Below are 22913 nucleotides of genomic sequence, written 5' to 3'. Positions count from 1 at the left end.
GTTTCTAGAAAACAAATTATCAACAAGACCTGACCAGACCTCTCCCTAATATTAATCAGTGAGAAAGGCACTGTAAGATTTCATATTAATGTATTTTCATGCAAAGAAGCAGAACACATCTTAGTACTAACTGCTCCCTAAATGCAGATGTTTAGTACTAGTCAAACATGCTGTCAGGTGAAACTGTATTTTATACTATGGTATTTATTTTGCTTTTGCAGTCACTAACCAAACCATCACTAATATACATTTTCTGGTCCAAGGTGCAGTATTTCTTTTACACAGCTGAAGATACAACAATTTTGCTGTCTTAAATCAATCTCTTCAAACTGCTTATTTTGATTGTCTACTTTAGAAGAAAAGGAACGATTCCTGACTTAAAAAAAGTGTGCATATAGCCAGCATTATCAAATTTTTTAAACCTTAGATCATAAAACAAATTTTTAAAGAAATATACATAAAGATGCAAGTATATATTTATATACTTTTTACTACAGACATTTAGCACCACAACTGAAAAAGAAGAATTGCTTAGAACCCGTTTTCATAAACATGTTAACATTTATGCAGTTCAAAATTTGGCTTGAAGAAAATTCTCTGGTTAGGTAACGGTTAGACATCATGCATGTCTTACTTATAAATTCAACAAATAAAAAGGTTCCCTAAATTTCTGAAATATACAACTGATTCTCTTAGTATTACCAAAACCTAATTTGTTTCTTCCGAATAGCCCATCTTTTCTTCTCATAAGACAAACATCATGATGGATATCTAACTTCTGTGATGATGGCCTCAAATCACAAAAAAGATTACCAGAGAACCAGGTAAAGCATTAGTTTAGAAAATGAGTTGTTCCTATAATCTACATGCTTATAAATACAGAAATGGAATTCAGATCCTTCTAGAGAGTGTGACTTCACATAAAACTGAGTGTTGGCTGGGTGTGGTGGCTCACACCTGTAATCCCAGCACTTTGGGAAGCTGAGGCAGGCAGATCACTAGAGCCCAGGAGTTCAAGATCAGCTTGGGAAACATGGCGAAAGCCCATCTCTACAAAAATACAAAAATTAGCTGGGTATGGTGGCACCTGCCTGTAGCCCCAGCTACTTGGGGGGCTCAAGCGGGAGAATCGCTTGAGCTGGGGAGGCAGAAGTTACAGTGAGCTGAGATCACACCATTGCACTCCGGTCTGGGCAAAGGGAGTGGAAACCCTGTCTCAAAAAAAGACAAAACAAAACAAAAATAAAAAAATACAACAACTGAGTATCTGCTGAGTCTATGGCATTGTAATAGATGTTTCAGGGGTTTTACATCAAGAAGACATGGTCCTGGCAGTTTAACATGATAAAACAACTTTGATTTTAAAGCCAAACACAAAAGCTAGGTGTCTGACTCTTGCCCTCAACAGAAACACTGAGAGAGTGGTGGTGGGGACAGGGTGTTAGGATTCTGAAAGGGGAGGGACTGCTGTCCAAGGAGTCAGAGGCTGCTCAGAGAAAGCTTTATCCAGTGTGTGACTTAGGTGATTTCTTTTTGGTTTGTTATCTGTTTGGTTGGTTGTCTTTTACAAGGTTCCAAGTGTTGCAAATTATATTTCACTCTATCTGTTAAAGACAAAAGGAAAGTAACACAAAAGTACAGCTCTTCTATCAATGGCTAGTGATGGTCTGACAAAAAGAAAAGCCATCTAAACTCATGTTCACTCCTTTGCTCTAGCTTATTCCTACAGAGTTGCTTCTACTAGCAACCCCAGAACAGAAATGAAATACTGCATTACTATTATCCGAAAATGCTTAATTCTGTACCACATACTCAAATTATCTTCCAAAAATGGGAAATAGCCATTCTGAAGGTAGACAAAGGGGACAGGTTCCCTGAAATCGAGGCCATACAATTCTATAATGAGCCTTCTCTGCTGAACTATCTTCTTCTGTCAGACAATTAGGTGCTCCATAACTACCAGTCAAGTATGGAACAGGAAGGAAGTCCACTGGGCATATGACCAATAAATATAACAGCTCTCCAAAAGGAGGCAAAAGCCAACTAGGCTCTGTCATTCTTGTGCAAGAGTGCACTTGTGCATGCTAGGGCTAGGAAAAGAGCATGTAAAACCAGACAAATACACATGCATATACACATGGTGCTAAGGGCTTCTCAAAACTGTACTCTGGGTATTTAATTATGGTGTTAATAGGAAAAAGATATGACTGACTAGTTTTAAGAGAACCTAAACCAACAAGAATTTGAAAATCAGCCTTGGTGCTAAGAAGCCAGTTTCCTGGTCATGGTCTTGAGGGCAGGAAAGGTGCTATTAAGTAAAAGAAAAGATCAATACCACACCTGTGGTTCAAGAACAAGCTAGAAACACAGAAAATAATTTTAAGGTGAAAACCTGCAAAATATGTGTATGTGTATGATGCAAGACTAAGTTTAATTTCTTAGAGATTCCTAAGGTGATTGAAGTTTAGACAGCAAGAGATTAAAGATGACATTTTAGAAAATGCCATCCACTGGCTGTGAAGTCATTAACAATAAAAAGTAAGAATTGGGTATTCCATCAAACATAAATACTACACCCACAGCTTTTCTGAAGGTTCCAAAAATCACTCCCTTGCTCAAATAAGCAAATCCTGTGTCAGCCATGTCCCTGGCACTATGCTTTGCTCAGGTGACATGAAGCTAAACGCAACACAACACAGCACAGCTTGTGTTCACAAGGAGCTCAAGGCCTGTGAGGGAAAAAGAGCCAATCAACTTGGCAGTAGGTGCTGCCACAGAGGTGTGTACAAAAGGTTATGAGAGCATGCAGAAAACAGTAAGACATTTTGCCTGGACAGCTGAGTGAAGAAGGCTTTCCAGAGACTGTACCACTGAAGGCAGAAGAATTTCACAAAGTGGGATGTCACAAGTGGTGGGCTATGGTACTACGCAGAGGAAATGGCAGGAGTGAAAGTGTGGAGATAGTCACGCATAAGGGATCCCTGAGGAATGCCAAGCTCTCCAGTGCGGCAGGCAGATGGTCTGCAAGGGATACTGAGGGTAGAGAAGGTGGAAAGGCTGGCTTGGGGCCTAATGCAGTGCTCCCAAATCTGAATTTTAATCGGTAAGAAATGAACAACCACAGGAGGTTTTTAAGCTGGAAGATGACATTAATCCTGTTTTGGAAAAATAATCCTGGAAATGATATAGAGAATGGACTGATACAAAGACAAGGGAGATCGATTAGCAAGCTAAGAACGAGATGACCAGGAATTGAATTAAAGCAGTGAGAATGGAAGAAAAGGCAATGTAAGTGGAATATAATACAACACCACGATATCCAATGTGGAAACTTGTGGGCTTTGGTCATCCTGGGCTGGGAAATACTGGAGGGTATTGCTCTGAATACCTCACAGGAATACTGTGAGGGACAAACTAGGTACAGTATAAAAAATGCTTTGAAAACTGCAAGGTACTGTGCAAAATACAATGTATATTAACAATAATGGAATCCTCTCCTTTTAAAATCACTTTTTGAAGGCACTTTAAATACTTTTGGTGTGTGAGAGCAGGGAAAATGGTGTTTAGGGAGGAGGGTTCAGACAGCCTACTTCAGTACTGACATGCTTGTGTAGACAGGTAGCTAAGTAAAACAAGTTTGAAAAATTTTCAAAGTTCCCACAGGAACTGTGAAGAAGGCCAAAACATTTCAAAAGATGGGCAGTCCTGTATTTTCACTCAAGTTCCTATATGCTGAAGAAGTTGCAGAATCCCATTTCTGTTACCTGATTCCTACAAGGAATATTGAGAAATGCAGCCTAGGGATTGCTCCATTTTGACTTTCAGGCCCTGCTCATGGAGTGCTAGGCTGTGCAAAAAACTAGGCACTTCCTATAGATGGAAAGCTGAAGCTAGTCCAAAAGAGACTATGGTGAGTCACAGTCAAGGTCGAGAGTGTAGTGACAGAACTGAAGGTCTCAAAACTACTTTAAAAGCTTGGAAAGACCATAATTCCTCAGCATACTGGATCAGATGATGTCATGAAATCATTAGGCAGGTCCCCTAGAAGAGATACAGGAAAGATGACATTTCTATACACACTACTCCTCACCTAGGTTTATACAATCATATTCACAACAGAGAAGAGGCGAGGTTGAGCAATGCTAATGATCCACTATTTGTCAAGAGTCAGCAATAAATCTGAAGACTTAAGAAGCATGGTAAATTCCCACTAAAAATGTATAAATGCGAAGAAGATACAATGGATATTTTTGCTTTCCAAAAATTATTTTGGGTCGCATGAGAACTCATTTTTGTGTTTTAGAAATTTAACTCCCTTCTTATTTATAAGTACACAATCAACTTGATACAGGCGTGAAAGTATATATACCTTTTACTTTCATATTCTCATATATAGCACATGGTAATTACATGTTAACTATTCAGTGGTACATTAGAATTCATTAACATGTATTTTTTAAGGGTTTTCAAACCCTTAAAAATCCTTTTAGAAATCTCTCTAGGCGTATATACACATACAGATATTTATGTAAATCTAAGAATTTTACAAAAGTAAAATTACAATACAAAAGCTGGTATTTTAAAAACTTGGCAGTATTATGTGGCTGAATATTTGAACTAATCAATAAAGATTTACAAAATAAAATTTAAAGGCTACATATTAACAATGCATTTATGTAGAATATTTTTAACATTTCATGGATCCTCAGTACTCTTTTGAGAACCAAAAGGTACTCCTTAGGTATATAAATCTAACAAAACATGTACAGGACCCATAAGCTGAAAACTATAAAATGTTAATGGAAGAAAACAAAGAAGATCCAAATAAATGAGACATAAAGTGTTCATATATTGGAAGACTTGACATAATAAAGATGTCGATTGTTCCCCAATTGATACGGATTTAACACAATTCCAATAAAAATTTTGTTAATAAGGACAAGCTGACTCTAAAATTTATATGGAAAGGCAAACAAACTAGAATTAAGACATTTTTGAAAAAAATAAAATGGAAGAATTGCACTATACAAGACTTACTATAAAGCTACAGTAATCAAGGTGTGTGGTATTGGCAAAAGAATAAACAGAGAGATCAATGGAAGAGAACAAAGAGTCCAGAAATAGACCCACACAAATATGCTCAAATGGTTTTTAACACGGGTGCAAAAGCAATTCAGTGGAAGAAGGATAGACTTTTCAGCAAATGGTGTTGGAACAACTGGACACACACAGACCAAAGAAAAAAATTGAACTCTGCTCTAACTTTATAAAAATTAATTCAAAATGGATCATAGACATAGATAATATTTGAGTTCTTAGTCATGAGATCAAAAGCACAATCAATAAAAGAAAAATATTGATATACTGGACTTGATAAAAATTAGAACTTTTTCTCTGTGAAAGACACTATCAAGAGAATGAAAAGACAAGCTACAGACTGGGACAACATATTTGCAAATCACATATCCAACAAAGGATCTGTATCTAGGATATATAAAGAACTTTCAAAACTTAGCAATAAAAAAAAAAAATCCAATTTTTTTTAAATGGGGGAAAACTTGGGACACTTCACCAAAGTGGATATAAGGATGACAAATAAGCAGATGAAAAGATGTTCAACATCATTAGTCATTAGGGAAATGTAAATTAGTATCATGATGAGCTACCATTCCATACATATTAAAATGTCTAAAATAAAAAATACCAACAATATCAAGTGCCAGTGAGCATGCCCAGTAAATGGAACTCTCATACGCTGCTGACGGGAATGAAAAAAATACCGCCATTCTGAAAAATAGTTTGGCAATGTCTTAAATGGTGAAACACACACTTAGCATATGAGCCAGCAACCCTACCCCTGGATATTTATCCTAGAGAAATGAAAACTTACGCACTGACAAAATACCTGTAGGTGAATGTTTATAGCACCTGAACTCATAATTTCCCCAGACTGGAAACAATCCAAACATCCTTCAGTGAGTAAATGGATCAAACTGACAGATCCATATGATAGAATATATTCAGCAATAAAAGGAATGAACCAAGGGAAAGAAGATAGTCTCAAAGGCTGTATGAGTCTATTTATATGACATTCTCGAAAAGACAAATTTCTACTGATGAGAACATATCATAGTTGACAGAGTTAGGAGTGGGAAGGAGGGTGTGATTATAAAGGAATAGCAGGAGGGAGTTTTATAGGACTATTTTGGGAGTTTTTAGGGTTTTTGTAGGAACTGTTTTCTATCTTGATTGTGGTGGTGAATGTATGAATCTATATACATGCTCAATTTTGTAAAAGAACAAACTCAGCTACAGACTTGAGTAGGTTAAAATGGATGCATATTTGAATATAGGAAAGTTATCTTTTTACATGGCTTAATATCTAGGTTTAATTTCTAGAAAGCGATAGTAGTAAATATACAGCTGATCCTTGAAGAACACAAGTTTGAACTGTGTGGGTCAACTTATACATGGATTGTTTTAGACCAAACCACATGAAACCCACACATATGGTGAGCTGGCTTTTCCTATCCAAGGATTCTGCGGGGTCAAGTGTGGGACTTCAGTATGCACGGGTTTTGGTATACATGGAACACTGCCCCCCACCCCTAGTATACGTAGGGATGACTACTTGACTGTTGGAACCACTGATCATGGCGCTGAAGTTCTCTGTCTTCATGACCCATTGGAAGGACGAAATAAATTGAAGATATGATTTAGTTTTCTTTCCCAAATCCTCAGAGCTGAAATTTTCTTGTGACGAAGCTCCAATGGAAATGTTAGAATTTTCCTCCAATGTCCTTTGGGGGAATTGTCCTTCAAATTTCATTTTATATTCACAGATCATGTACCTACCCACTCCTTGCCAAGCAAAGAAACACACACCTTACAAAGTTTCATTCTGTGCATCTTTGGGATTGGCAGCATATTCAGTATGGTGGGTCCCAGATGGAAGATCATGCCAGAAAGTATGACCCTGTTCTGTATCTTGACTGTGGTAGTAGTTATATGATTCTATGCATTTGTCAACACTCACAGAACTGTAAACCAGAGTGAATTGTACTGAATATAAATTTAAAAATAAATTTGCAAAATGCAACCAACACCCCTCCCCCCAAAAGTAACACATGCTTATTGTACAACGCTTAGACTAACAGAAATATAAAGACACAAATTAAAACACCCATATCCCTACCACTCAAGATGATCACTATTAACATTCTTGTATTTATCTTTCCAATTATTTATTTACACTTGTCTATATGTACATAGTATCTTTATCACATAACTGAATCATTCCTTATATACTAATCTGTTTCCTCCTTTTCTCCCCCGTTAACATTTATCTCACATTTTCCTGTGTCTTTATTCTCATAAAATGTTGCTTCAATTGCTCAGATCATATACTTTTCCATTGATATAGCATAATGTATTTAATAAACATTTATTCTTAGATATATCCAATTTTTTTTACTACCAAAAAGAATAATTCATCAATGTATATTCTTGCACATAAATTTTGGGCTTTTTTTTTGAGATGGAGTCCCACTCTGTCGCCCAGGATGGACTGCAGTGGCACAATCTCAGCTCATTGCAACCTCTGCCTCCTGGGTTCAAGCGATTTTCCTGCCTCAGCCTCCCAAGTAGCTAGGATTACAGGCATGTGCCAAGACGCCAGGCTAATTTTTATATTTTTAGTAGAGACAGGTTTCGCCATGTTGGCCACACTGGTCTTCAACCCCTGACATGAGGTGATCCGCCTGCTCAGCCTCCCAAAGTGCTAGGATTACAGGCGTGAGCCACCACACCCGGCCTGGGGTACATTTCTTTAGGATAAATTGCTACAGTCAAAGGTGAAGGTTCTGGAGTCCATAAAGTCAAAACACTTTTTATAATATTACGATGATATTATTGGTGTTTTTTCACTGTGTTGACATTTGCATTAATGGTGCAAAGTCAATGATGGGTAAAACTCCTGGCACATTAGCATCAATCAAAGTAGTGGCCCCCCGTGGCCGGGCGCGGTGGCTCACACCTATAATCCCAGCACTTTGGGAGGTTGAGGCGAGGCGGGTGAATCACCTGGGTCAGGAGTTCAAGACCAGCCTGGCCAACATGGTGAAACCCCGTCTCTACTAAAAATACAAAAATTAGCCGAGCGTGGTGGTGGGCACCTATAATCCCAGGTACTCAGGAGGCTGAGGCAGGAGAATCACTTGAACCCAGGAGGCAGAGGTTGCAGTGAGCCAAGATCGCGCCACTGCACTCCAGCCTGGGGGACAGAGTGAGACTCCGTCTCAAAACAACAACAACAACATAGTGGCCCCAAACTGTACTATTCATCATTGTATTTCTCATCATCACATGCTCAGAATCTAACAAATAGAAAATTAAGCCAGTTTCACTAAAGAAAGTCCTCAATGAAAGTAAAATTTTATTAAATTGCAACCTTTAAATATATATCCTTTTATTATCATGTGTTGAAGTACAGTATTTGTTTCCAGGAAAAGCACCCGTGTAACTGTCTGAGCTGCAAGCTGAACTAACCACTCTGTTCAAATAATACCATCTTTACTTGAAAGAATAACTGATAGATAACTATGGTTATCCAGACCTGGGTATCTGGCAGACATCTTCTCAAAAATTAACCAACTGATCCTGTAACCTCAAGAAAAACCAACTGACAGTATTTGTAACCAACGACAAATTTCTAGCTTTCAATTAGTTTTCACTGGAACATTTGTATCCACCACCATGAGCTCAACAGCTTCCCAATATTTAGACTTTTCTGATGAGACTGGTGATGATATGAACAAATGCGATTTCAAAAAACTATATAATGAATTGGAAATTCTTCATGTCAGTGAACCAGTATTTTCTAAGTGACCAAGGCATGATGTTACAAAATCATGCATGGGTAAATGATCTGCTCAAAGTGCAAGACAGAGCAATGGATTTTAATATACCAGAGCACAAAAAGTTTACCGATATGATTTCAGATTCCACATTGTAAATAACCTTTAAGAAACCATATCATTACCAGATTTGGTGTAGTGACAAAAAAAGAATATCCACATAAACTAAAACTCTTCATTTTCCTCAGTACTTTAAGAGTACACAGGGGTCCCACAAACCAAAAGGTTTGAGAACCACTGTGCTACACCACTTGCATACATTCGTCAGTAAGAGAATCTATTTTGCTGGAAAATTTTAAAGAGGTCTCTCTTGAATCTGGGCTTTCCTTTGATCTTTCTTTGCTGATCAATTTCTGGAAGAAGTGGCTCTTGAGGGAAAGCTGTAGTTGAGAGAAATCATCCTCAAAAGATTAGCCATAACTTTATCCACATGATTTATAAATCCTTAGTATACATATAGATGTAAATCCTGGGCAGTTTTCTTTTTTTCTTGCCACTTGATGCCAAGATTCTTGAACATTCTTTGATGGTGGATGGAGACGGAAGCCCTGCTAGGCTGGGCTCCTGAGAGCTGGGCTGGCAAATCATCTAGGTTCCCAGAAGCATCAAGAGCTCCTCAAACAGCCAAGAAACCATGAGCACTTGAATGGTCTGAATGAGGCCAAGGATCTTCCGGGAAACAAGCTGGGTGATGGACCTCACAAAACTACCCACCCTGAGAGTTACACTATAGCACAGTAAAAACGAAAACAAAAACTTGGAAGAAGTGTCAAGAGTCAGATGAGTTTTGAATCAAGACAAAAAGTTATACACTGGTTTTCAAAAGCAAGCTGAGGTCAGCCGGGCATGGTGGCTCACGCCTGTAATCCCAGCACTTTGGGAGTTCAAGGCAGGTGGATCACCTGAGGTCGGGAGTTCGAGATCAGCCTGACCAACATGGAGAAACCCTATCTCTACTAAAAATACAAAATTAGCTGAGGGTGGTGGCACGCGCCTGTAATCCTAGCTACTCGGGAGGCTGAGACAGGAGAATCGCTTGAACCCAGGAGGCAGAAGTTACAGTGAGCCGAGATCATGCCATTGCACTCCAGCCTGGGCAACAAGAGCGAAACTCTGTCTCAAAGAAAAAAAAAAAAAAGCAAGCTAAGGTCAACACGTGATTTATGCCAAGCTCAAAACAAACCAACACCCACCATTTGAAAAACACCAGTGCTCTAATTCTCATCAATAGTAGTATTTCTTGGAATCCAGGCTTAGAGAATTTTTCCATGGTACCTTGGAAAGGCAGCTGAATTAACCCACTCCTAAACAGAAATATGGTTATTCCATTAAGACAAGACTAAGGTAGACAGGATCATCTGGAAATTCCTATCTGTAACTATCTACAAAGGGCTGATTTCCATATGTGAACCAAAATGTACATTCTCTGGGCAAACCAAATATGAAAAACAGCCATCGCCTGGGGCGCTCTCCTCCCATCTCTTGTTGACGCATGCAGCAGAGAACTGATAGTCCCGTTTTGTTCCTTGAAGTCAGGAAGGTCAACTGTGTGAAAATCTCACTTTTGAAAGGTTAAATGAAATCTGTTCTGGTTCAATTTCTTACTCTACTACAAGACAGTAGCTCTAGATGACTGGAGTTAGACCTGAAGTTGAGTTTTTCCTAAATACACCAGGTTAGAGAAATCAAACTGAAGAAAGGAATTCTACTGCTTTGGCACAAGTAGTTTTCTGTTTTTACCCACTTGTTTTCAGATATCTGACAACTCCTATGGCATTTCCTCAGCATTTCAGAAAGCTTTCAATTTTCCCGTCAGAGGAGGCAAACCATAACAGAAGTCGCTGAAACCCCAGGTTCAACACGTGCTTCCTTTCAATGGCTGTACTAGTCCATTGCTGGATGGCTATCATCAGCCTTCTGGACTCATGCCCCAGTCAGCCTTGTGACCTGGCCTAGCTTGTAATGCAAATAGCGAAGGCTCTTGATCAATCCTGCTCTAAGAGTGACTGCAAAGAAGATGCTAAGCAACTTGGTATCCATAACTGGCTGTCTTCCAAGTTATTATGGGCAGGATACCAGACTAGGGTCTCCAAGTATGGTCACAGTCTTGATGCTACTATGTGTGACCTGGGAGAGTCACTTGATAGCACCAACCTCTCAGGACATCGTGAACTCATTCAATAAAATTTACCGAGCACCTATCAGGTTAGGCACAATACTGGGTGCTGCAGTATTCTGTGCTATTGTAGTATTCTGTGCTATTGTACTATTCTGTGCTGTAGTATTCTGCAGTATTCTGTGCTATTGCCTTGAAGGAGTTATAGCTTAGTATCCATTTCCCAATGCTGACTTTGAGACTCTATTCACCAACACTGAAAAGGAAACTACTTTACTGGCAAACTGAAGGGAGGGCCAAGAGGAAACACAGCACAGTTTGGTATCCTTCTAAATGGATGTGAGAGGGAGAGCATAAGACAAAAGCTTCCAGATGGATACCTTGGAGATACCTTGAAAAGACCTGGGCATCACGGCCCTGGCCCAGGTCTGAATCTCTGGTGTTTCTGAGCACACAAAAGGAACACAGCTGAGCCATGTTCATTCACTATGTCTCAGATTGAAACAGTGATAATTAATAATGAGCTCTCTCTAGGCACTTTCTCAGCACCTTAAGTGCATTATCCCATATAGTTCTCCATTCCCGACAAAAAACTTAGGAGGGTGGATATCCATATGTGGGAAATGATATGGGTAAGGGAGAGACTACGGCCCAAGCTCAGATCTCGTCAGTGGCTCTGGGGGTTAGTCTTCAATAGGCAACAATATTCTCTGCAGTTTCAGCACCTCAGAATTTGGTGATGGTTCCATGTTAGTCCCCCAAAATCATGCTCTAGATCTGAGCCTCCCCAAACTGGGTTCATGTCATAAGATTATGATTAAATGAAATAAAAGAGAAAGGGGTCTTCTGATAAATGTAGAAAATACAGGTAAATGTTAGTTATTCTACGAAGGATAAAAGTCAAGTGGCATAAATGGCTGCATCTGAACTTATTTGCTTATTAGAACTCCTTAACAACAATTAATACTATATACCATGATAAGCTGCTTGTATAGAATACATAGCTGGCATGTTTTAGGGAATTGGATTTGATCTGTTATTCACTTAGATTTGTACAAGGATAAATTACTTACAATGAGATTCTATTCCAATCACCACCAGTCCCTTGTTTCTTAATTTTTCTGTGAGAACATGCCATGGCATAGCAGCAAAATGTTACACCTGACTCAAAATGAGCTTGCTTGACAACAACGACAATAACAACAAAAATCAGCCATTCATGAATAAAAACATACCAACCCTCCATGAATGGACACTGGTGTTAGAATACCACATTTAAGGCCAGGCATGGTGGCTCACGCCTGTAATCTCAACACTTTGGGAGGCCAAGGAGGGAGGATTGCTGGAGACCAGGGGTTCAAGACCAGCCTGGGCAACATAGTGAGACCCTGTCTATACAAAACTTAAAATAAAAAATTAGCTGGCCAGGTGTGGTGGCTCACGTCTGTAATCCCAGCACTTTGGGAGGCCGAGGCAGGCGAATCACGAGGTCAGGAGATTGAGACCATCCTGGCTAACACGGTGAAACCCCGTCTCTACTAAAAATACAAAAAATTAGCCAGGCTTGGTAGCAGGTGCCTGTAGTCCCAGCTACTCGGGAGGCTGAGGCAGGAGAATGGCGAGAACCCAGGAGGCAGAGCTTGCAGAGAGCTGAGATTGCACCACTGCACTCCAGCCTGGGCGAAGAGCAAGACTCCATCTCAAAAAAAAAAAAAAAAAAAATTAGCTGGGCATGGTAGTATGTGCCTGTAGTCCTGGCTACTTGGGAGGCTGAGGCAGGAGGATTGCTGGAGTTCAAGGCTGCAGTGAGCCATGATCGTACCACTGCACACCACCCTGGGTGACAGAATAAGACTCTATCTCTAAAAATTAAAAATAAAAAAGGAATAAACATAAAGAATATCACATTTTAAAAATGCAGTTGGTATCCCTGGCATTCATTTATGTTTGGCTTCCCAATCAAATACTATGAAGCGAAAATAAATACTAATTTTCAATATGTTCTTTTCATTTGGTTTTAACAAGATTTAGGATGAGTTCTATGGATTCCTAAAAAAATTATCCTTCTTCAAGCACTGCTGGGCAGCATGGATTGGGCTGCCTGTGATGTTGAATGGGTGGGATGGATATCTATTGCTTCTTTGTATGCCTTTGTACCACTTATAATTATGCTGTTAGAGTCTACAAAAAAGAAACCAAATTTATTCTTTTTAAATGTTCTAAATATAAATGCAGAAGCAAGGAAATAAACAATAATTCCAAAAGTGCTTAAACTTTTTGAACTAATATACCTGTGATTCTACTGCATATTGCAACCTATAACCTAAAAACTATCAAACCACATCACCACAGGTAAGAAATGAGAAATTTTGAGGGTTATTGAACACTGCATATTTGCAATGAAACTACAGTAGAGTTACTGAATGCCACTGCATGGCTCTAAAACTCACAGGTCCACCTGCACAAGATAGCTCTGTTGAGAAGTGAAAGACAATGGAAATGAGAAGCCCTGTTAGTGATTTACATGGGTGTGGGCAGGAGGGATAGAGTGGGAGGCTGCTTCATCTCTAATTTATCAGATTTATTTATTTAGTTTTGTGCATTCCTAACAAAATTACCCTTTTTCAAGTATTGTTGGGAGCCATGAATGGTGCTTACTTGTGATGCTAAATGGGTATTTTTGTGGAGCAAATATTTTAATCAATATTTTACCCTGCCCTCATTGCACTTTTGATAAAAGGCAGCTCTAATTCAATCCCTGGCTTAACAACATTATGCTTGGGGGTTGTTATTAATTTTGTCTTCAAGGAATGCATATCCACTTTAAAATTTTAAAGTTTTTTTGTTTAACTTGCAAAGATGAAAAACAAGCTTAATATGGAATCTTCATACACTACAAAACATCCTACTCTACTTCCTGGTGTGTGGCCTCGTCCAAAAGAACTCACAGCTACCATGCTAAGGCTCAGCATCATTGGTCAAATGCTCTCTTCTTCCCTAAGTGCTTAAACGTGTGCATAAGGAAGTTTTTGCACCATAAGGCGACATACACTGCACATTATTTTTTAAATTCCTCATAAATGTGGGTCCAAAAGAGATTTTAAAATGTGGCTTATGACACAATATACTAAGAAGTAAAAGAGAAAAATACAAGGAGAGAACAGAAAGAGAGTAACAAAGCTAGGCATCCACTTTCTTTGCCACGTTATATAGAGATAGATTCTTCTATCTGGACAATGAAAGTACATTTAGGCTAGGTGCTATTGTGCATCATGATGATATTTCTGGTTAATGCCTCTTTGCCTGGTATTTGGTTTGGGGAAAAAACAAATTAAAGCTATTGAGTTGGGGACAGGCATATACTGAAATGCAGAGTTGTCAGTGCCGTAAAAAATAGAAAAGTAACAAAGAGCTTTATTTGTCATGGCTTTCATGACCTTAAAATATTGTAGAATTTTGTGTTAACCCAAGAATCCTGTAGGCCACTAATAAGTCTTTCGCCAATCTGACAGCAATGTAAAAAAATTTAAGGAAAAAACAGCAAAATATAACCTTTACTTGTCAGTTCCTTGGCTACTAAACATCAAGATACATGTACTTCTGAGAGCAAGGGCTGTGGCAGAGATCACACATAAAACAGAAAAGAAAGCACAGCCCCTGTCCTCAAAAAGCTTAATTCAGGAAAATCCTGAGATTATAAAGCCTACGACAACTTTCTATGGAGTGAGACCACCAATTTCTGGCCCTAGCAACTATCAGAGGTTATCATATGCATGGTACCAACAAGCTGTTCATGTGTTCTTTGAGATGGAGGGCCAGCCCCATCTAGGGCCAGCAATATCGCAATGTTTAAAAATCATAGTAAAGTACTCATATAATGTACAAGTGGCTAGAAACACTAGAAGGCTGGTGGGGAACACACTTTACCCAATCAGAATACTCTAAAACCTGCATAAGCCATCAGTGAAAATTTAGGAACGTATTTGAGTTGACTATTACGATTGCATCTTCTAGAGGCTCCACCGTTAGAGGCAAATGGCTCTTTAAGTATTAAAATGAGAGTTTAATATACTTTAAAAAGAACAGTACTTGAGATGAATGTAAATGACCCAATATCCTCCTCCCAGGTACCAAGAGGGGTCACATTTCCCATTTATCAGCAAGTCATCAGGATAGGCCAGCTTCTCAATCTCAGACTCTATTCTGTGGCTGCTTCTTGGATGGCTGAGGGGAACACTTCAAAAATGAACCAGCTAAACAAACTTCCCAGCAGCACTTGACAGAGCTACACCTATTCTTCCCATTTCCAAAGCAGTGGAGAATTAATTACCAGTTCTATGGATCTATTGTAAGTATAATAGACTAAAGAGCTATCACAGACACATTTATTGTAAAAGCACAATCCCAAGAGTGTCTAGTGGAGGGCCAAAACGATTAACACAAATGCTTTGTCAGATCAAAGATAAAACCTGCACCGCCCAATTGAGGAATGAATTAGAACAGTGGGTTATCTTTCAAATTAACCAGGGCAGTTAGTGAGGAAAATTTCATGAAAGTGTAATTCTTAGCCTTTGTGAATCCACACAGCAGGCATTCTGCCAGCTGACAAGATGATGAAATTTTCATGCTTAAAAAAAGCCCTCTTCATTTCCCAATTTAGATTAGCTAGTGTTTCTCTCCCTTTTGTGTGTGTATGTCTATTTGCTCTTCTGGAGCAGAATTTAAGGGGAGGGGGAACACATATCAATTTTTCACTATAAAACGGAATCTTTCAAAAACAACCCTAAAAGCTTAGAGTTATTGTCTTTAAGCTGCCTTTTTATGATTTTCAAAAAATACCAGTTCAATTTTAACTTTATACAAAGGAACCAACAAGGACCAGGGCATGAAATCAACTTTGAAATAAGGCTTTCTGTGCTACCTCGAAGTCTTTCAACACTTCATCAAATCTCAAGACAAAGCACAGAGTTATCTTCTTCCTAAAGAAATTAATATATTACTTAAAATATCCTGGCTCAGTGCTTTCTGTATTTCTATGTATATCAAAGTTTAAATGTTATAGGAAACTAGAATTCAGGGAACACAATCATTGCTACAGATGAGGAGCAAAAAGCCTCTCCTCTCCCATAAAGGAGCCAATATTTATTAAAATATTATAATGTGATACAGATTGCTTCTCAGATAAACTTAAACAAATATTTGTTATATCATATTTAGTCAGTCCTGTTAATTCATGACAGAAGGTAACAGAATGTGATGTACTTTTCCAAAATTAAAGTGATTTAGAAGTATACTTTGTTACCCCAAACTTTTGTCCCTTTTTTCTTGACAATCTAATTTCTTAGTCATCTAGAACTATGTTTCTTGGCAGGTTATAGTGTTTGGTCAAGTACCATATTCCATTCATCTTCCTGGAGTCCCTTTCTCATGAAGATACCTTCCTTTCTCAGTGCAGGTTGACTTCTCCTGCAGTGCTTCTAAGACTAAAATCAAAACAATATTGAGATTCTTGCCTTCATTTCACAAACAACTTTTATGTCCAGTGGGTAGTATTTTTTAAGTTGCTAAATAGGAGAAAACCATTTTGGTAATTAGCTTCAGAGACAGTCACTTAACCTCAATACTTACTATCAATATCCTTACCTCAGTACACTTGCTATATTAGTCTCCAATTGGATTACCATCACCATGATATATCACACTGAACTAATAACTGTAATCAGTATCACTCAAGGCACAATAACAAAAGAAACTCAATGCCATGTCCCTCTAGGAGGAAACAGGATGGTCTACCAATAAAGTAGAACCTAAAGGTACAGGGGCTTTTTGTACAAAAGCTCTGATCTGGAAAATATTTGAAGTATTTGTTTAGCATGAGGCCATAAGAACGAATAATGGATTTCGTTCTCTGCCATCCAATCACATATAATTCAGATCAGAAAGTAGAGAAATAAGTTCCTAATTTTGAAGACAGTCATATCAATGTTTAACCCCAGGAGTGACATATGGCTATTTTGATCAGAAATCCCTTAGAAATGTCAATCAAGTGGGCAGTTAACTACAAAAACCTGTTACTTGATGTTAGTGAGATGGCTGGCAAAAAAACAATTAAAGCAAATGCTCTAGAAACCTTGTGTTAAATATCTGGATCCCAAAAGTAGGTTATTTAGCTTGAAAAATACTTATATAACCACCACAACATACACACACTTAGGTTAGAAATCAGTCTTTCAGTCAGGGCATATTTCTAGCTATACAGAAGATCATTTTTCAGAGTATTTGCAACTTAGTCAAAACAGACTATTCCCTCTTAAAGAAGGAAATAGATAAGTTTCTTCTAGTATTAACATTTCCATGGTGAAGATCTTGATAGACTAAACACAGAGAGAAAGCTCAGAATTCTTCCCAAGAGTCAAGCAAGGATCATACTCTGTTCAATGAGGCCTGTAAATGAGGAGCTGAATAGTTTTGATTTGGCCTAAATTTTCATGTGCTGCACATCTCACCTACTGAGGAATGTGACCCCACAGCCAACTTTTATTCCTATCCACTGTTCAGTAAGGGCAGCACAGGATTATTCACTAAAATGTTTCAGATTTTCCCAAAATGTAGTCATAATTATTATTTTTTAATAATCTTTAGGCAAACTGACTTGCTTTTCTGATAAATATATTCAACACCGAAATCATAATACTGGAACTCTATGTTTTTACTCTTCATCTTAATGATCTGATAGTTACTTTTCACATAATGAGTTCTATTTTAAAGAAGAAAATGCTATTATATGTTAACTAATACGAGTAAAAAGTACAGAACAATCTTTAGAAAAGTCATAGGCCTTAACTAAGACATGAGCTTTTTTTTTTTTTTTTTGAAATGTGTTGCCAATGTAGCTTTTAAAAAGAAGTTACAGTAAACTTTCAAGTAACAGAAAATTTGTTTAGATGACAAATGACATACTGAAACACTAAGAAAAATCACGTGGGAAATGTGAAATTTTTAATTTTTGAAGAGAAAAAAACTAATTCATGTGAAATGTGTTAAAAACAAAAACTCTGAATAAAAGCCTTCTTTCCAATGAAGACAAATCACTCACTGTTCTGGCATTTTTACTATAAATTTATAAAAATTAGATATTCTCTTTTGAATGCCAGAAAAACTGCATTTAAATTTAAAAGATATTTGATTTCCTCAAAAAACTAGGGTATGGAGTCGTTTAGAGTGCTACATAAACACAAAGTATTAGTTTTGTGTGGGCAGTCCACTAAGATCACTACACACGATCTTATGGCTCTACTTGCTGACAATAGCCAATAGTGATTTTTTTCTTCCTTTATCCAAAGATCTAAGCAATCATTTAATTAGTCTTATTTAGGTAACAATAAACTAAAACATTTCTTAATTATATTCTGGCTTTTTTTAAAAGAAGTAAAAATTTCATTATTTAAAATACTGCTCGTAAATGAAAGAGATGTAATGCCTGAGAGAAATTATCAAATAATTTGTCATGCTAATATGCCAAAATTACATACTTTATCATATTTGTATTAATAGTATTTCACTAGGAATTTTTCCCAAAAGCCTTTTCAAAATTTTACAGTTTCATGAAAACCAATAAACAAGTACCAAACCTCAATAAGTTGTGTATGTAAGAATATCATTATGGATACTTACATCATAGTACTTTTTAATGAAACGTCTAATGTCCATGATCAATTTGTTGCTCAGTTGTACTGTAAAGGTCAGAGGTGAAGCCTTACAATCGATGTTACTGCAACGATACAAGCTGGGCTCCATATCTGTTCCCTACATAAGTCAGGAGAAGTATACAAAAAATTACTGCGAGGCTATAAAAGGGTTTTTGTGCTTAAAAACTTACATGCTGTCCTAGTGTTGAATATTCTTAATTCGTTTTATTGGTGAGTTTTTAACCCTATCTTCTCAATTATTTTCCTCCCAAAGACCGCTTTAGTCATACATACCTTCCATTCCTTGCCATCATCATAATGGAGTGCAAAGTCAAAGGGAAAACCCTGAAATCACTATTTTACATTCACTATATGAGGGACTCTATGGATAAAATAATTTTCCCTCTGTAAATACCAGTGAAGTCATGTTACTGGAAATAAACCTCTTTCTCAGAGATACTGATTAAAAACTTTAAATTTGTATTTATTCATTACAAACTTGAAGAAAAACAAGAGCCTTTATCACATTAGTTTGTTTTCATCTTGTCAAGTTAATTTTAAAAATAAAGTCTAAAAGTTAAAAGTGTAGTACCACAAAAACAGTATCACTTACTGTCTGCTTAGCAAATCTAAAATTTTGGCAATTTTTCCAAAAAATGAAGTGTATTGGGGGAGGGAGGCAGGAGAAGTAAAAATTTGAAATAAATAAATATTAATATTTGGAGAAAACATTTTGTTTTGTTGTGTTTTGTTTTAAACAAAGACAAGGCAAATGTAATATATAGCAAAACTGTTGGGATTTCTGAAGCATTTGTTTTCCTTTCTGATACTTAAACATCTTGGTTTCCTGCTCCAATCTGGTACATAACCCTACCCGCCACGCTAAGCAATTCCAGGTGGAAGAGATTTCAGAGCTTGACATCGGCTCTTCCACAGTTAGCCCATCTGCAAGTCGTCAAGCCTCCATGCAATTAACTATCTTATTTACAGCTGTAATGAAGCAAAACTCAAGGATTTAGCAAGTATTGCTGATCTGTGTCTGCCTCTTCCTTGCACTTGCTTCCAAAGACTGCTTTGTTTTGATTCAAAAAAATGCAAAACATCTGCTGTTTGTCCAAATTAACTTAAAATAATTACTTTTAATTTAGATAAAGGGTGTCTTTTCTTTCAGTTTCAAGGTTTTACACAGTTCTGCTGCCTATTCCTTTGCCAATGGCTAGTACATGCATAACACTGCAGTGGAAATCAAGTAAATTGGCCAAGTTTCAAGCTCTGATCCAAGGTCAATAATACATTTTTTGGCAGTACTTCTTGAAAGGAATGTCTCCCTGTGACTTTTTAAATGTCTAATATGCAAAGACAGCAGAAAAGATAAGAGTACCTTTGCAAAATGGAGGTAAGTGGGATGTGTAAAGACAAACACAAACTTTCCCAAAACACTTAGTTCCCATTAACTTGATTTAAGATAAGGAAAAATATTGGTCTAAGTCTTAATAGATGGGGGTTGACAGTGGGACAATACAGGTTACTAATTAAGAAATTATAATAAAAATACTTTAAGATAATTTAGAATTTTTAAAGGATTCCACTTAAAAACCAAGGTCAAGCACTCTAGGAAGCCAAAACAATATTCAAGCACATTCAAGTAAGAGTTTTCAAACAGAAATAAAAGCAAGCTGTGAAGGTAGATTTCACATGATGCTAAAATTCTTTAAACACATGAAAGCAACATGTGTGTGTTTATTTCGCCCTTTTTATATACCCCATAGTGGGGGAAGGGGGTAAGGCCTTTATACAAGTTCACTCACAAAATGAAAGACAGAAACAACTAACCGAACCATCAAAGACATTATCATAAATATTCTCAGTTCCACATGTAGGGCATGGACATTTGAATCTTTCACAGTCCCTGTATTTCTCTTCATCAGTGAGCTGTGCTGGGCCACCAAGTAGAGCATCATTCTCTTCATCTTTATGATAATGATGAACTCTAAATTGGGTGGGGTCAAGTCCTATTAATGTAAAAGAAAAAAACAAATTCAGAAAAGTATTCCAAAAATATCCCAAAGAAGAAAACTCCCACAAAAAATTATTTTAAATTCATGCACATACACACAACCATTTGAACTCAAAAGCACATGGACAAATGACTTCTCTTTTTACAAGAGATACTTTATAAATAAAACAAGTAACTGCAACAACACAACACAGAAATATGCCACTGAACATATGGGTTTGGAAGCACCTACTTCGATAGGATGTTTTTTATTATTCTCTTAAAGTTACAATGAAAACCTCAAATAAATGTGTACTAAGAAATTCTCTTAAAATCAAAGTCACAATTAAAACTGAGAATAAAATCAGGGAATAAAAATCCCATTAAAGAAAACAGGTTCACTGCCATTACAACTCCTTCAAGTGCAGACACAGCTAACCCTGATTTCAATGCAGTAGTCGATTTCATCTTGGCTCAGTAGTTAACAGCATGTAGGTTGCAATCTAATTCAGTGGTTAAAATTCAGTAGCAGCATCTGAGACAAAATGCAACATGGTTTTCTTGATGTTCGAAATTCAGAAATTTAAAATATGTGCAAAAACAATGGGTCTACAGATTCTATAGGCCAAAATGTCCCTGAGAATCCTGAAACCAAATATACCTTCCATATTTCATTCAAAACAACATAAGAAATCAATCAATGCATGTTTATGCTATTTTGTTTCCACAAACTAATTAAAGAAAAGAAACATTTTTAGGCCAACCAATTTAATTTACCCTTGGTCAAAACATGTGTGCCAAAATTTACTATTTGAATTTACACTTAAAAATACTTATTCTACACTGTTTCTTAGAATTTTAGGGATTGCTAAGGGATGCTTTCAAGAAAAGATTATAAGAGACAATATTTCTATCTTGGAAATCTAAGGAAAAGCTTTTGGAAATCTAAGAGAAAACTATCTTATTTTAGTATAAAGGTAAATAAGTAATATAAAACAGTCACTAAGCCAAAAGCTCACAAATACCAAAAATATCTAAAAATTGTTTAAAATTTATCAACAGCTACATAGGTAGATAAATCTAACAGATGCATTCAGAATTCAGTGACAGAATCCTAAATCCTATTTGGTCAGCTGTCAAGCGACATCTAGTAATTATAAAATACTGGAAGCTGACTCTTCACAGTTGAAAGGGGCCAAACAAAGAATAAGACAACTGAGACACACAGTCTCACTTTTCTCACCTGCGAAACGGAGGTAGCATCACTGATCATACACTTTTGAAGTTTAAATTGGATAATATAGAACAAACCGAGTTCAACGCTGCCTACTGCGTGGCAAGCACTAAATAAATGTCATTTGAATGAAAAAATAAAATAGTGAATGAACATCATTTAATCCAGACTATACTCGCTCAAGATTATGCATTTAGAAAACTATATGAGACATGTTCATGCTGCATATGAAGTTAATAGCTACTCGTTGTAGGAATTAAAGTATTTCCTAAAGTGGTAGTATATGATAAAAACAAAGAATACACATTCAGAACAATTTGAAAAGCTGTTCTTCATTAGTGACATAAATTATGTTAACATGGGCCACTTGTCACCAAGACACTATCCATTCTTATTTTACAAGTTACCTAACCCCTAAGCGAAATAGTAAATTAGAGAATTATGTGGGAATACATATACTCTCACATTTAAAGCTAAGGATGGTCAGAGGAATTGAGAGAGACCACACCGCTGAATGAGGCCAGTTCATCTCTGTAGTGAGGGGTAACTGTCGCTAATTCAAACTCTAGTTGTGAATCCAAGTATTCACATAATGTTTTGATTTATTTGCAATTATGAGAAAGTAGCTTCACTTTTTCTCTGACCCTATGACTATTAATCAATTTCCCAGGCCAACACTAATCAAAAGATAAGGAAAAAGAAAATAAGCAAGATTTTTCTAAAAGGCAAGTTTCTTTCACAGTCCAAAAATAAAGGAACAAAACAATGCTGGTTTGCACATATACAAAATTGGCCAGGCTACGAAAAGGAACCAAGAGGAGCTACTCTCTACCCCTCCCCACAAGCCATGGCTCACCTGGTGCACCTGAGTGCATGAACCTGCAAGCACTGACCCGGGACAGCCTGCCTGCAGAGTAAGCTAAAAGTGGGTGTGGGCCATCTTGTTACTTACTCATGGAGAAAC

The 22913-nt window shown here is 37.2% G+C and overlaps 1 protein-coding gene across 10 annotated transcripts in view; it reads right to left on the bottom strand.

Annotated features, from left to right (window-relative positions):
- Positions 1-22913, bottom strand: part of POLA1 (DNA polymerase alpha 1, catalytic subunit) — a 301623-nt gene that overhangs the window by 134585 nt on the left and 144125 nt on the right. For all 10 annotated transcript variants that reach the window (XM_016943107.4, XM_054676577.2, XM_063803909.1 and 7 more), the window contains 2 exons: positions 20553-20731; positions 18706-18837 (listed from right to left, as the gene is read on the bottom strand). In XM_016943107.4, the coding sequence (XP_016798596.1) occupies positions 18706-18837; positions 20553-20731 (311 nt within the window). The remainder of the gene's footprint in view (positions 1-18705; positions 18838-20552; positions 20732-22913) is intronic.

The sequence above is a fragment of the Pan troglodytes genome, chromosome X (genome assembly GCF_028858775.2).
Source record: "Pan troglodytes isolate AG18354 chromosome X, NHGRI_mPanTro3-v2.0_pri, whole genome shotgun sequence".
Taxonomy (NCBI): Eukaryota; Metazoa; Chordata; class Mammalia; order Primates; family Hominidae; genus Pan; species Pan troglodytes.
This window is presented reverse-complemented; position numbering and strand designations above follow the sequence as displayed.